The following is a 14,626-nucleotide window of genomic DNA, read 5'->3' as shown; positions in this document are numbered from 1 at the left end:
GGAATGAAGACAGCTAATCTCTAGCCTGGTGTAGACCTTGCTCTGTGATTGTTTGTCCATGACACAGCTAAAACTGCCCTCTCCCCCCTTTAGTGCGCCCGGCATGGTGCCTGGTGTGCTCAGAAATGGTCCCTCAGTCTCTCTGTCCCAGGCCTGCCAGAGACTGTTCTCTGTACTGACAGTTTTGCTAGGAGGGGGCCCGAGTGCCCTTTTGCTTGTCCCTCTTCTTTCCACCTCAGAGCCTCCTGACCCTTGCTGAGTGCCCACAGGTCAGATCCCCCTTTCTGTACTCAGACTCCTAGGCCAAAGGCCACCAACTCTTGCTCAGTCTCTGTACCAGAAGCCCCACCCCTGTGCATGTCCCACCACCCCCGCCTTCCCCTGCCACCAGTAAGTGGTGTAATCAGAGGCAGCTGTTTAAACTGGGAGAAAGGTTCCCGCCCAGCCTTTACTCTGCCAGTTGGGGGTGAGAGGGTGGAAGACTTGCTGGCCAGACCCCAGAGCCCTGGGCAGCTGGCAGAGTGCTGGGGTCTCTACCTTCAGCCTCTCTCTCCTGATGAATTCATCTGGGCCAGGGTCTAGGTGCCATGCGTTCTTAAGCCTGTCTCTGGTCTCTCCCCGGGTTTGTTCTGTTCCAACCTCATCCCCTGTGCCCTCCCCACACCCTCACCCATAATTATCAGGGGTAATTTTAGGGCCGGAAAGGGAGCCAGCAGTTCTCTCAGCCTCACCCCCATACACTGCTCTGGAGGAGTGGGGGCCAGGGATATTCTGCCCGTGTTTCTGTGGTGAGCGTGGTCCTCTTATCTGATGCCACCTTTTATGCCCCACGTTTCTGACCTGATGTTTGGTGTTAAGGGTTAAGAAAGCCTTGCAAATGGGCTGGAACTGGCTCTTTTTATCCATTCTTTCCTCGACGCAAACCCCACCTTATATGTATCCCTGCTCTTACACATTCCCAGGCCCATCACATGCACAGCCCCTCCTGGACACTGACTCGCCTACTCTGACATATATAAAAGCAGATGCTGGCACAGAAACATTCTTATAGCAACACAGAGTCAACATTCAAACAGGGATGCAGAAGCACAACCTGAACTCGGACAGATGCCCCCAGATACAGACACGGACTCAGACTCACTCCCCACAGAACATGGAAATGCACGTTCTGAGGCCAGAAGCGCCAGCACACATAGACACACACAGGTAGACCTTCACGCACACCTCCTTCACCTGTGCATACAGACTTCTACCCAGGCACATGGGATAGGTTACTCACACTGGCCCTGACACTCTCACACACCCTATAGGGAAAACAGCAGTGGTTAGGCTTGCTTGCTGGTTTCCTGGCTGCAAACACTTGGCACGATTAGTGCTCAAACACATAGCAGAAAGCCATTTGTGTATGGCCTATATAAGGCTACGGTACTTCCCTCGGTGCAGATAGCTTGCCCTGCACTGTGAGGGGGGGTTTGCTTGCCCACTGCCCCGAGAAGAGGTTTCCTCCTGCCTGTTAGCTCACTCGCTGTTCCTAGAATCCAATAAACGGGAATGACCCAATGCTTTTTGGCTCTGTGGTTCTTCTGTGGTCTGCCTGAATCCAGTGTGAACCTGCCTGGCCTTCACAACTGGCATTACACCTGGCGTAGTGGGCAGGATTTAGTTTAGACCAGTATAGAACAGGCGTTACACTCACTGTACTGGTTTGGGAGCCAGTAGGCAGTAGTCTATCTTCCAGCTCACTGGCTCAGCCAGCATTCTAGCCTGCATGACCTCCTGAGAATTCCCTGAGGAATCCCCTACCCCAGGCCCATCTTCTTGGGCAACAAAGGAAGTACCAGAGATATCACTAGTGGGCCACCACCTTTGACCCTTCCCAAATCCTTTTATCAGACAGGCTCTGCTCTGGGTTGGGGATCTAGAATAATGCTATCTAATAGCATATAATGCAAGCCTCTTAGGCAATTCAAAATTTTCTAGTAGCCACATTTAAAAAGGAAAAAATAGGCCCTGGCCGGTTGGCTCAGTGGTAGACGTCGGCCTGGTGTGCGGAAGTCCCGGGTTCAACTCCCGGCCAGGGCACACAGGAGAAGCGCCCATCTGCTTCTCCACCCCTCCCCCTCTCCTTCCTCTCTGTCTCTCTCTTCCCCTCCCACAACCAGGGCTCCATTGGAGCAAAGATGGCCCGGGCGCTGGGGATGGCTCCATGGCCTCTGCCTTGGGCGCTGGAGTGGCTCTGGTTGCAGCAGAGTGACGCCCCGGATGGGCAGAGCATTGCCCTCTGGTGGGTGTGCCGGGTGGATCCCGGTCGGGCGCATGCGGGAGTCTGTCTGACTGCCTCCCCGTTTCCAGCTTCAGAAAAATACAACAAAACAAAACAAAAAAAAAAGGAAAAAATAACCAGGTGAAATTAATTTAAATTTTATTTTACTCAGTGTATCCAAAATTTTATCATTTCAGTATAATATTTATATAAAAGTATTAATGAGATCTTTCACATTCTTTGTGTGTGTGTGTGTGCGCGCGCGCGTGTGTGTGTGTGTGTGTTATTAAATCTTCAAAAGCCAGTGTGTATTTTATTCTTACATTTTGAGCTAGTCACAAGTCAAGCGCTCAGTAGCTGCCTATGGCTGATACTTCTTATTGGACAGTGCAGTTCTAGAAGACCTGCTCTGACTCTCAGCCATTCTCTGGGACCTAGGAAGCTATGGATGGGAAGAAGATGTTCTTTATCGTTTGAATTTCTCTTCCACGGACTCGGTCTTCCTTAGCTTATCCAAACCTTTTGCTTCTGACCTCAGCCTGTCTCCTGAATGTAGAATGTAGAGGCATTGGGGTCCATAGGCATAGGGCATTTGGAGAGTGGACTCTTGGCTGAAAGTCTAGTTCTTCCCTCCATCTGGCTGCTCCCAGGTATGTGACTACTGTGGGAAATGGTGTAGAAGAGCTCCAGGTATAATTGTCCAACCACTCCTGAGGCCTTCTGAGATCTAAAAAACGCAGATGTCTGAAACCAAGTCTCAGTTCTCCACCTCCTCTCCCAGTGTGTTCCCAGACAGCCACTGTAACCAGCTTAGTCACGTTAACCTTTTCCTCTTGCCCCAGGCCCACAGAGTAAGGCCCAGCGATGCCAGCCGAACGAGCACAATTGCCTGGGCACTGAGGTGTGTGTTCCCATGTCCCGTCTCTGCAATGGGGTCCAGGACTGCATGGACGGTTCAGACGAGGGGCCCCACTGCCGAGGTAAGGGCTCTTCTACCACTGTTATCCCGGCTGAATGCGATGATTTCTTAGGCGGGTACCTGAGGGGTTTGGAGGCCTGCCATCCGAGGACTATCCTGGTACCTCCAGTGGGGATAAGGCCCTGTCCTGTGCCCCTACACAGAAATACCACTAGAGAGTGGTCCTTTGGGCTCGGAGTTTGGTCAACAAGCTCTAAGTGTGAGCCCTAGCCCGGCCACTTCTCTGTGTGTCTGTGTGTGCTTAGACAAGTCACTCTCCTTCCCCAGACGCCAGTTTCCTACCTATAAAAGTATTTTTATACTTTTTTGTTTTCTATAGTGGGGCCCTTTCTCCACACAGTTTCTTACATGAAACGTGTATGAAGAGAAAAGAACAGGGGCCAGGGGGTCTGGAGTTTTGCTCACCTGTTTCCGGCCTGTGGGAGGAGATGCATCTGGATACTGTTCGCTCAGGGCAGGGAGTGAGGAGCCAGGGAGTGTGTGGGAGATTTTTATCCTCTCCTTTGGATGATTTTGCATGTTTTTCTGTGGAGCTCCTGGGATGGGATGCAGAGTGTGGGCCCGGGGATTGACTTTAATTGCCACATACATCCTATCTTATTGGATGGTACACATTCAAGTTTGCTTCCTTTAGAATACCTTGAATTACTTTTTCAGCTTCAAAAACAACAAAGAAACTCAAAAACCTAGGGTTTGAACTTTCCTTCTCTGATATTACAGAAGTTGGTTCTCCTCCTACTGCACCCCCGCCCCTATATCCAGAAGAAAAACTCTTTTCTAGATTTTCCAGAACAAACAATACTTACCTTCTCTGTGGCAGAAGGCTGGACAGGCTGCACATGTGGGCTCTCGGGTGGTGGTGGGGAAGAATGGGAGTAACTGGGGTCTGGCCCCCCATCCCAGCTCTGCCTGGCAGGCTTAGTGCTTCTGAACGTCTTAGCATCTGGGGCAGCTCTCACCCTAGGTGGGAGCGTGAAGCAGCTGGACAAAGGGGTCTTTGTGACCAGGCCGCCTGGCCCCACGCAAAACCATTAATTGGGTCGCTGGTTTGGGGGGGCAGCTGCTCCCACCCCTCCCCCCTCCCGTCTCATTCCCTTCTGTCTCCCCTGTGGAAGTGGGTCAGTGGCAGGAGAAAAATTAGAGAAGAATTCTGAGCAAACCAGTTTCGCTCCTCCTGCCATGCTCCACCTGGACTTTACTCAGGCTTCTTTCAGAGGCCTCTGGGGCTCAGCGAATAGGTTGGAGGGTACTTTCAAGCCAGAGCGGGATCCTGTAGGGAAAGACTCGAGTTCATGTCCACTCTTCACCCTCAGCCCTGGAGCCGACATCATAGTCTCTAGGCAGTGCAAGCAAGAGGCATATGAACAGGATGAGACGCTGTCCACACTCTCTTTGAGCCCAGCAAACTACCACAACTCTCTCCATGGGGACAAAGGAAGGCCAGAGCAGGGAGATGGTTAAAGCCATAATTGGTTATGTGACCTTGGGCCTGTCTTATACCCTCTTGGGGTCTCAGTTTTCCCACTTGCAAAATATAGTAGGTGCTTCCCAAGCCCTTTTCACCTCTGACACTGCAGGCCTCGAATGTGGTTTCTGAAAGGTTGATGGAGGCTGGGTGAAGGTTACAGTCTGGGGGTGGCTGCCAGGTCTGAGGGCCTGAGTGTGTGTGTGTCTCCTGCCTTCTCACAGAGCTCCTAGTTAACTGTTCTCAGCTGGGCTGCCAGCACCACTGTGTCCCCACACTCAATGGGCCCACCTGCTACTGCAACAGCAGCTTCCAGCTGCAGGCAGATGGCAAGACCTGCAAAGGTAAGTGAGTGCAAGTGCCCGTGTGCTGGTTGGGGGAGCAGGAGGCAGGGCCAGTGGGCCTGGAGGGGGCAGGAGAAAGTTAGACAAGAAGGTACCAGAGAGGAGGCATGACCGGATACCCTACATAGCCTCTGGGCTTGACTGTGAGCCTATTTGCTTCCACCAGACTTCAAAAAATTCATCTTAAAATTATATAGGTCATCCTGACCAGGCTGTGGTGCAGTGGATAGAGCATCTAACTGGGTGGATAACCCGACCCAGGTTCAAAACTTCGAGGTCGCCGGCTTGAGCATGGGCTCATATGGTTTGAGCAAGGCTCACCAGCTTGAGCCCAAGGTCGCTGGCTTGAGCAAGGAGTCACTCCTCTGTCTGCTGTAGCCCCACCTCTCCCCATCAAGGCACATATGAGAAAGCAATCAATGAACAACTAAGGTGCCTCAATGAAGAATTGATACTTCTCATCTCTCTCTCTTCCTGTCTGTCCCTCTCTGTCCCTCTCTCTGTCTCTGTCACACACAAAAAAAATTATATAGGTCATATGTGAGTTTCCTGTAAAAAAAAAATTAAGGCACTAAGATAAAACTATAGTCCACTTTGACAAATCCTTACTTCTGGTTCCTTTCCCTCTGTGGTGGTCAAGTCTGTTAGCAGCATGTGCGTTTCTTCCCAGGCTTCTTCTGTACCTCTGTGTGCATGTGTTCATGGACAATCTCAGTGAAAAGACTGTTTGTGTGCATGTGTTCTTATTACATAATCATCCTGTACATTCCTGTTTCCAGTTTTTTCATCAGCATGTCCTAAAGATTTTTCCACGTTAATATGTGGAGATCTACCTTGTTCTTTTCAAACCACTGTGATGTATGACTGTTACCACAGCTTAGTTGGCCACTGCCCTATTGATGAGTAAGATGTTCCCAATTTCTCTCTGTTACAAGCAACACAATCTTTTCCATTTTAAATTTGCCTCCCTCGAGTCTTTGCACGAATGCCACGTTCTCCGTGGGGCCATCCCTGGCCACTCTAAAGTCCCCCCACACCTCCATTCCCTTTTCCCTTTCTTTTCTTAATGTTTTTCCACAGCACCAGTCGCTTTCCAGTGCACTAGCACCTCTAAAATATAGAACTTATCTTTTTGTTGTATTTCTTATTGTAGTAACAGTATTTCATTTTATATTTTACTGAGGTTAAGTTTTATGAGGGCAGCAGTTTGAATTTATTTTATTTGCTGACGTATCCCCAGAGCCTAGGACAGTACTGGCACCTAGTAGGTACTGAAGAAATATTTTCTGAATGAATGGATGATGTGGATATTTCTCTAGGGTACATTCCAAGTCTGGACATGCTGGGTGAGTTTGCACATTTCTCATTAATAGATTCTGCCAAATTGTCCTCCAAAGTAGCTGTTGCAATGGACACACCCAGTGGTAGTATCTGAGGGCACACACTTCCCTGCCCTCATCACACTGGAAATGACCACATCCTTGCCCTTTTCCCGGCAGACTTTGATGAATGCTCAGTGTATGGCACCTGCAGCCAGCTCTGCACCAACACAGATGGCTCCTTCACGTGCGGCTGTGTAGAAGGTTACCTGCTGCAGCCAGACAACCGCTCCTGCAAGGCCAAGAATGGTGGGTGGGGTCACGTTTGGCCACCATGCTAGATGCCCTCAGTTTTGTTTCCTGGTGGATAATAGCCTGTGTGGTGCTAGGGTCCCTTGATGCATTGACCCTCCTCTCCTCCATCTGCAGAGCCGGTAGACCGGCCCCCTGTGCTGCTGATTGCCAACTCTCAAAACATCCTGGCCACATACCTGAGTGGGGCCCAGGTGTCTACCATCACACCCACCAGCACGCGGCAGACCACAGCCATGGACTTCAGCTACGCCAATGAGACAGTGTGCTGGGTGCACGTTGGGGACAGTGCTGCCCAGACGCAGCTCAAGTGTGCCCGCATGCCTGGCCTGAAGGGCTTCGTGGACGAACACACCATAAACATCTCCCTCAGCCTGCACCGTGAGTTGCCTGCTTCCAGCTTGGGGGGTGCAGGAGGGAAGAGGAGGTGGAGCCTGGCTGGGACAGAGGCAGGTGGTTGGACAGGATGACCTCTGTCTAGGGCAGGAGCCTAAACAAGAAGCCTCTGACAGAGTCTGGGGCAGGGGGCTGCCACATGCTGAGGCCTATTTGGGACAGGGGCAGAGTCAGGCTGTGCCTTTCTGGCTCAGATCTGAGAAAGGCCTCAAAAGAGATATGCCTCGTCAATCTCCAGAGACCAGGGACTGCCCGTTCTCAGAGACAGAAGTGTGATGATTAGACTGCCAAGGGGCTTTTCCTCGCACTGGGAGGCAGGGCAAGGGAAAGAGGGGCCTAAGGTCTGGGAAGCCTTGTTAGGTTGTGGCTGAGGGCAAAGCAGCCAGGGCCTGGCCAGGTCTGTGTTCGTGTCCCAACGTCCCCCTTGAGGATGTTGCGCAAATAGACCCCCTGCTGCAGCATGGGTGGTGGGATCCTGGTGCTGTTTCTGGGGGAATTTGTGACAGTGGATGAGACCAGATGAGGAGCAGTGAGTTCTGGGGCCACCTGAGTGTTTTAGGATACCCAGGATATTCCCCTTTGGGCTCCCTTCCTAGGCTGTACTTTGCTACCTTAGGGGTAGAAGAAGGGGTGTCACTGGGGATGGGGCCAGAGCATAGATACACTGCTTGGAACAGTCCTGTTCGGCTCAGATGCTGTTGTATAAACAAGCAAAACATCTGGCATCATCACATTCTCAGGAAATGCATCACAGGGCTGAGGGAAAGACAAGGATGTGGTTGATCTGACCCACGGGGGAGGGTAAATTGATCTGTGGCCTTGTGTAAACCAGAATTCCCTGTCTCTGCTTTGGTTTCTAATCTGCAAAATGGGTTTGAGGTTGTCTATTCAGATCAGATAAGTTGAAGTGAAAGCCAGAGGCTGGAGGACGGCACACAAAAGGTTTAAGACTGTGAACCTTGGGCCTGTCTAGATCTTGAAGTTCCTTCATTAGGTCCTTCTGTGATGATCCCCACAGAAGACACAGAGCTTCTGGGGGGAGCAGGGGTTTTTCGAGAGCCCTTGCCCTCTGTGGCCTCATCATACGGTCCACAGCTCAGCTCCAGCTTCTCCAGAGGATCCCAGTGTGTCCTTGGGCTGCTGGTGACCAAGGCTGCCCTGTGATCAGACATATGTCCTCCTTGGAGTGCTGGGCTGGGGCTGCCCCACATGGTTGGCTAAGCTCTTGGCAATGGGCAGCTCAGGTAACCCCATGGCAGATAGTGTAGATTTGGGGCGAGACCCCATGACACATCTACCCTCTCCCTGCTTCTTATCGAGGGCCTCGCCCAATAGGCCTGTCTGGGCAAACAGCTCCAGCAGTTCCCTCCCTGGCCCGGAGGCTAGACCATGGGCTCCTGGGTATGAGGCTGGGGAGGGGTGCCCAGATGAGAACCATCTCAGCTTTTGCTCTAACCTGGCCCCTCTCCTGCCTTCCTCCCCAGGAGAAGCAGGAAATAACCTTAGGCGGGTATCCCTCCCTTGGCAAACACAACCTTGCCTCCCAGTCTGCTAGATTCATTGGTTCTCTCTGGGGCAGAGTCCAAGAGACCAGAAGAGATCAAGGTTCTGGGGAGAAATGCTAGTGGGGTGACGAAGGAGGTTCCTCTTGCCCTAGTCTCTGGCCCTTCTTCCCTGCCCTGCCCCCACCCCGTACCCCCTGCCGCCTGAATGTCTGGCTGTCATCCTGAGGATGGTTGTTTTGCTCTCATCCCACATACTAATTATGGGCCCTGAGCTGAGACTGTAGGAAGTATTTCTCCCCTAGTGCCCTCCCCACACCCTCAGTTTATCTCCCCTTTCCAGGAGAGGCTGAATGGTCTACCCTGGTGTGCAGGGTGGCTAGTCCCAGGCACTCACCGGTGTGTGCACTGGGCTGCTGGCCTATAATTAGCTCCCCAAAGGGGATGAAGAGGAGAGGTAGCTGCTTTCTCCTGCTTTCTTTCTGCCCTATGGGGGAATCTTCCCTACAATCATCCCATTCTTGGCTGTGACCTCCTTCAGACCCCTGGGGTGAACCCCGTGCAGGAGGGAGGAGTCTGACAATTGAGAGGTGCTGGAGTCCAGAGGCCAAGAGGCCAAGGGAAGCCCACCTGCTGGTGTGGGAAAAGGGAGAGCCTGACACGAAGAAAATTCTGGATACAAAAATAGAATAGAAAGAAGGAAGGAGGCCAGGAAGTGAGCCTGTTTCACGTGGGTCCTAGAGCATGTGTGAGCCAGACTTGCTTTGAGTTCTGAAAGCCCTAGAAGGCCCCAAGGCCCTGGGGTGGCCAGTGGTCAGGGCAGCTTCTAGGAGAGGCTTGTGGAGTGAGTAGTCTCAGGACTGAAGCTCCTGCTTTTTCCTGTCTTGACCCTAGCTCTTTCCCTCTGTTTGTACTCAGAAGTGGGGGACGTCACTGACCAATATCCCCAGCATTGTGAGAAGTGTGTGTGCGCTTTCTTCCCTCACCCCAGCCTGGGCTGCTGACCCTCCGCCCCCGCCCTGGTGCCTTCACTGCCGTGGTTGGGGTGAGCCCTCCCCACCTCCTAGGATGTCACTCCAGGGCTCATCCTCCCCTCTGCCACTGTCCAAGCATGATGGGAGGTCTGAAGACTCTGCTTCCATGATTGAACTTAATGATAGGTGCCAGAGACCCTTAGGGAGCACCAGAGCCAGCCCCTCTGTTTTCAATACTGCCTTTCCCAAAGCAGGGACGCCTTGATTTTAGGTTGCGTGTAGCTGTCCATTTTTTTATTGTTGTAGTTATGTTTTTGGTTTGTTTGTTTGTTTGTTTTTGTAATAGAGACACAGAGAGGGACAGACAGACAGAAAGGGAGAGAGATGAGAAGCATCAATTCTTCCTTGTGGCACCTTAGTTGTTCATTGATTGCTTCTCATATGTGCCTTGACTGGGGGGGGGGGGAGGGAAGCTACAGCAGAACGAGTGACCCCTTGCTCAAGCCAATGACCTTGGATGCAAGCCAGCAACCTTGGGCTTCAAGCCAGCGACCATGGGGTCATGTGTATGATCCCATGCTCAAGCCAGCAACCCTGCACTCAAGCCAGATGAGCCCACGCTCAAGCTGGAGACCTCGGGGTTTCAAACCTGGGTCCTCTGCGTCCCAGTTCGACGCTCTATCCACTGTGCCACTGCCTGGTCAGGCTAGTTATGTTTTTATTTAATATTCATTAGGAAACTCCTAGAACTAGAATATCAAATCTATGATTTTGTAGATTGTTTAGGATGCAGCAAAATGAGTGAGTTGATTTAAAGAAAAAGTAGGTAAATAATAGTACAACTATATGTAAACATGATGTGCATTTTGAAAGTGATATACAAAAGACTGAAGGTCTGGAAACTGAGGCTCAGAGAGGTCAATAGGCCTGGAAGTCCAAGAGCCAGGACTGGCCTGCCCACACTCCCCCACCTCTGACCACCTCCTTGGGGAACTTTAGGCCCTGTCTAGCCCCTGCAGGGCTGCCCAGCAAGTCTCCCAGCCCCGCCCTATCTCCAGCCCTGCATTGCCTGGACTGCAGTTGTCTGACTGACTCCCTTCAGTTTTGAGGATATTTCCACTGTAGAGAGAATGAGGGCAGACTGCAGGAGTGGAGTCCTGAGAAGATTGTGGTGGGGGGGGAGGTTCTACGGTTACAGATAGAGATCTTGAAGGAAATAAGGTTTGCTGAAGTCACTTAGATTTGGACTGTGTATGAGGGGATGCTCTGGAGGGGCCCTTGGTGGTGCTAGAGTTCTCTCTCCTGCATCGTGCCACATGGGGAAGAAAAAGGTAGGCGGAGAGGCCCAGAAAAGGCCCCCAAGGCTACAGGCAGCAAGGTTGCGAAATGGGTCCCCAGCTCCAGCTGGTCAACTTCACTTTTCCTTTCCCTCCCTCTTTTGTGTGTGTGTGTGTGTGCGCGCGCGCTCACATTTGAAATCACAACAGGAAACGGGGTAGTGATTTGTCTAGAGGGAAGGCAGAGAGGGGACAGAGAGCAGCCTCTCTGAGTCTGTGATGAACTGGCTTCCCCAGCTAGAAGGGGAGCTGTCTACCCACTGAAATGGGCACCCAAGCTCTCTCAGCCTCCCATCTCATACCCACAGAACACTTACAGACTTTATGCATGAAAGCCAGCAACTCTCTTCTTGGGCCTTTCTTTCCCACAGGGTGTCAGAATACTGAGGGGCTCTATCCACCCCACTCTTTGACCTTGGGCCCTCTGCATCGTGTGCTTTTGCTTCCCATTCCTGTTCAGAATTTTCTAATCATTTAACAGCCCTCTGCTCTCCCAGGCCAGGGACAGCTCTGTGTCTCTGGCATAGCTCCAGCCCTGTCTCCTTGACGTTGCCACCCCACCCACCCTGCTCCCAACAACCCCCCCCCCCCACTGTTTTTAAGCCAAAGGAAGTAACTTAAGCAAGAGAGACGTGTTTCAGAGCCCAGCAAGGATTTCTCAACAGCAGGAAGACACTCGCTCTGATGCTGAATCAGAGCTGCAGAATCTAGGCATCTCATTCTTAGGACCCAGGACTGAATACTTTGTAATCTGGGCCTTCCCCCAGGTGGAATTATGAGCAGGAAGAGGGCCCAGGAGATAGAGGTGACACTGTGTGGCTGAGCCCCAGACTTGCTGGTTGAATAAGAAGAGCTGAAGTCAGGTCCTGGCAGGAAACAGGAGCATGAGGATATGCCATTTAGCAATGCTTCTGCCAGGCCCCAGTCTCTGATCATCTCCCCAGCCCTCCCCCCACTCCCCCCAAGCAGGAGGATTACCAGACAGATGTCTTCTCCCACTGTCTTGGGCATCTAAAGGCCAGAGAAGGATTCTGGCAGTAAAAGGGAAGGAGAAAAGTGATGTCCCGACTCCAGGACAACCGAGTGAGGACTCAGTACTCAACAAATATTTGTTGAATGAATCAGTACATGTGTGTCAGAAGCTGGGCACAAAGATGAAAGCCTCTCAATATTTGTAGTCAGGTAAACAGGCTCTGATAAAAGGAACTACTGGGGCTGTGGGAGCCTGTAAACGGCCCGCCTGGAGGGTCCACCTTTTGCCAGGAGGCCACAGGGCTCTGGCTGGAGGCACAGATGGTAACTTGATGGAGAAGGTTAGAACAGATAGGGTAGAGTTGAAGGACAACTGTGATACAAACCACAGCTCTCATTTATGGCGTGTGTATTGTCTGCCAGGTCCTTTGCTATGTCCTATTAATGTGCCTCCCATTTTACAGATGAGCAAACTGAGACTCAGAGACATGAAGTTACTTGCTCATAGTCCCAACAGAAGGTGATGGAACAATGATTCAAACCTGAGGCTGGCCCAGGGGAGGGCAGAGTGATGAGTGAGGTGTGGAGGTTCCTGAATAAGGGCCAGATGCAATGGGTTATCTGAGATTATGGTTATGGTTGTGGTTAATGGGATTCTTCTTCCTCACCCAGGGTCCTTGCACCCTATCCTGAAACATTTGGGTGTGCATTTGTGTTGGGGATATTTCCTCAGGGCACAGAGGCCCCCACCTTATTTTAGGGAGAGTGACTGGCATCCTGCAGCTGAAGCTGGGATCTTCTTGGGCGTGGGGCCTGTTGTTTTTGGAAAAGCAGACACTATTTGGGGAAATGCCTCTTGAATGTTGTGAATGATGGAGAAGTTGAGAAAAACTGGAGCTGTGGGGAGTGCAGAGTGCTGAGCATGGGGGTCGGGGTACACGAGGGCTCAGCACATACAAACACACAGCCCAGGTCTATTCTGGGTCCTGGAACTGAAAGTCCTTTGCGACATCACAGGCTGGCTGTGGTCGGTCCTCTGACTGTATCCTCTCCCTCCCAGCTTCCTAGCAGCCTTCTCTCTGCTAGAACCCTAACTCCTAGGACTCCAGACCACCCCTAATCTCCTCCCACAACACAGCCTCTCTCCACTGGGGTTTACCTGAGACTGGACCAAAAGAGACAGCTACCCTCTGGGTTTGTGAGGCCAGAACACTCAGGTCCCCCAGACCCAACCCCAGGACTCCACTTGCCCCCCATGCCATGGACAGACGGGAGTGGCCCCAATACTGCCTGTGAGGTAGCCTGGGAAAGCAGGCTCCCTCTCCCAGTCTGAGCTCATCTCGGTGCTGGCCTTGGGATAGTGTGAGTGGCCAGGCCTGTGTGTGTGCATGCGAATGTGTGCTAAAGGTTGCGGGGTGGGCAGAGAAATCTGGACTTTTGGGGAGAGGAAAATAATGTGGGGGGGGGGGTTGGATAACAAAGGATTTTTGCTTGCAACTAATAGTCTCCAGCTGCAAAAATACCGAAGGGGAGGCCAGGCTGGGCTGGGGACTCCAGTTCTTGCCAACTCCTCACTGGCCTGCTGAGTAGGGCCCTGCCTGGCCTTTGGAAGGTAGAAGGGGAGACCTGCCAAGGGTAAATATCTGAGAGCAAGATGGTCCCTTTGCTTTCCTTCCTGAAACTGGGAGGGAACGCAGGCCAGGAGGGAGGCCTGAAGTTGGTCAGCTGCGCATCCTGAGGTTGGGGTGGGGGGCATGATTGTGGAGTGGCACCTGGATGGGGCGGCATCAGATGTCTTTAGGTTTCTTTCTCCTCTTCTCTTGCTGAGGGAAGGGTGGATGGCAAGCAGGGCAGGGTGTTGCCAGCCCTGGAGCTGGGCAGTGACTCAGGGAAGCCTCAGGAAGTTAGAGAGAAGGACGCAGCTGCACCAGCTGGTGCTCAGAAAACAGCTTTGAATGATGAAGTTTGTTCACGTGCCAGCAGCTCCCAGACCCCACCGTGCCCACCAAGTAAAGGGCACATAGCCCTATTTGCCTTTCAACCACCCTGCTGGCTGCCTGAGGCTGTGGGCAGGTCTCCCTCCCTCTTTGGGACTTTGGCTTCCTCTGGAGGTGACCCAGAAGCATTCGTTTTAATTGGTTTTCTCTGTTATAACAATGTTTGGGCATTTTGATCACCTTACCCCTGCATTGGGCACTGTTCCTACTCAGCCTGGGGCCCACATCCCCAGGCTGCTCCACCCCACTCCACCCATGTCAGCACCAGGCCCTGGAAGAGAGAGAGAGGCTGGGTTCAGGTGCATCAGCACTTATACAGTCACTCAACCCATGTGACCTTTGTCTAGTCACCTTGGAGTGGGGTTGAACAGGGGGGACCTGAAGAGGAAACTAATCTGATGAAAGCCTCAAATTGGCTCTCCCCCCGCCCAACCTAAGTCCTGTGACTGTGAGTCAGTGTCAAGGCCCAGCCAAGTTCCTTGGGAGCCATATTCCTGTTCTCTTTGGCCCCACCCCACCCCACTGTTAGGAAACAGACCTTGAGTTCCTATGCAGAGGGGAAGGATTGGGGAGGGATTGAACTGATTGCCCAGTCATCACACCTGTAGCTGTGTGGAGGCCCAGTAATCCCCACTGGGTTGAGTGTAAGTAATGGGGGTAAGTTTCAGCCAAAGATGGGTCATCCAGAGATTTCTTTCCCTGTTGGGAAAGTTGTCGGAGGTGGAGTGCCAGGCAGAAGTCCCAGGGAGTCACTCTTAGAGATTTC

The 14,626-nt window shown here is 52.1% G+C and overlaps 1 protein-coding gene across 1 annotated transcript in view; it reads left to right on the top strand.

Annotated features, from left to right (window-relative positions):
- Positions 1–14,626, top strand: part of LRP1 (LDL receptor related protein 1) — an 81,349-nt gene that overhangs the window by 9,482 nt on the left and 57,241 nt on the right. Inside the window, exons 3-6 of the mRNA XM_066369449.1 lie at positions 3,106–3,243; positions 4,932–5,051; positions 6,551–6,679; positions 6,800–7,063. Of these exons, the coding sequence (XP_066225546.1) occupies positions 3,106–3,243; positions 4,932–5,051; positions 6,551–6,679; positions 6,800–7,063 (651 nt within the window). The remainder of the gene's footprint in view (positions 1–3,105; positions 3,244–4,931; positions 5,052–6,550; positions 6,680–6,799; positions 7,064–14,626) is intronic.

The sequence above is a fragment of the Saccopteryx leptura genome, chromosome 2 (genome assembly GCF_036850995.1).
Source record: "Saccopteryx leptura isolate mSacLep1 chromosome 2, mSacLep1_pri_phased_curated, whole genome shotgun sequence".
Classification (NCBI taxonomy): domain Eukaryota; kingdom Metazoa; phylum Chordata; class Mammalia; order Chiroptera; family Emballonuridae; genus Saccopteryx; species Saccopteryx leptura.
Note: the sequence above shows the minus strand (reverse complement) of the source record. Positions and strands in the feature narration are given on the sequence as shown.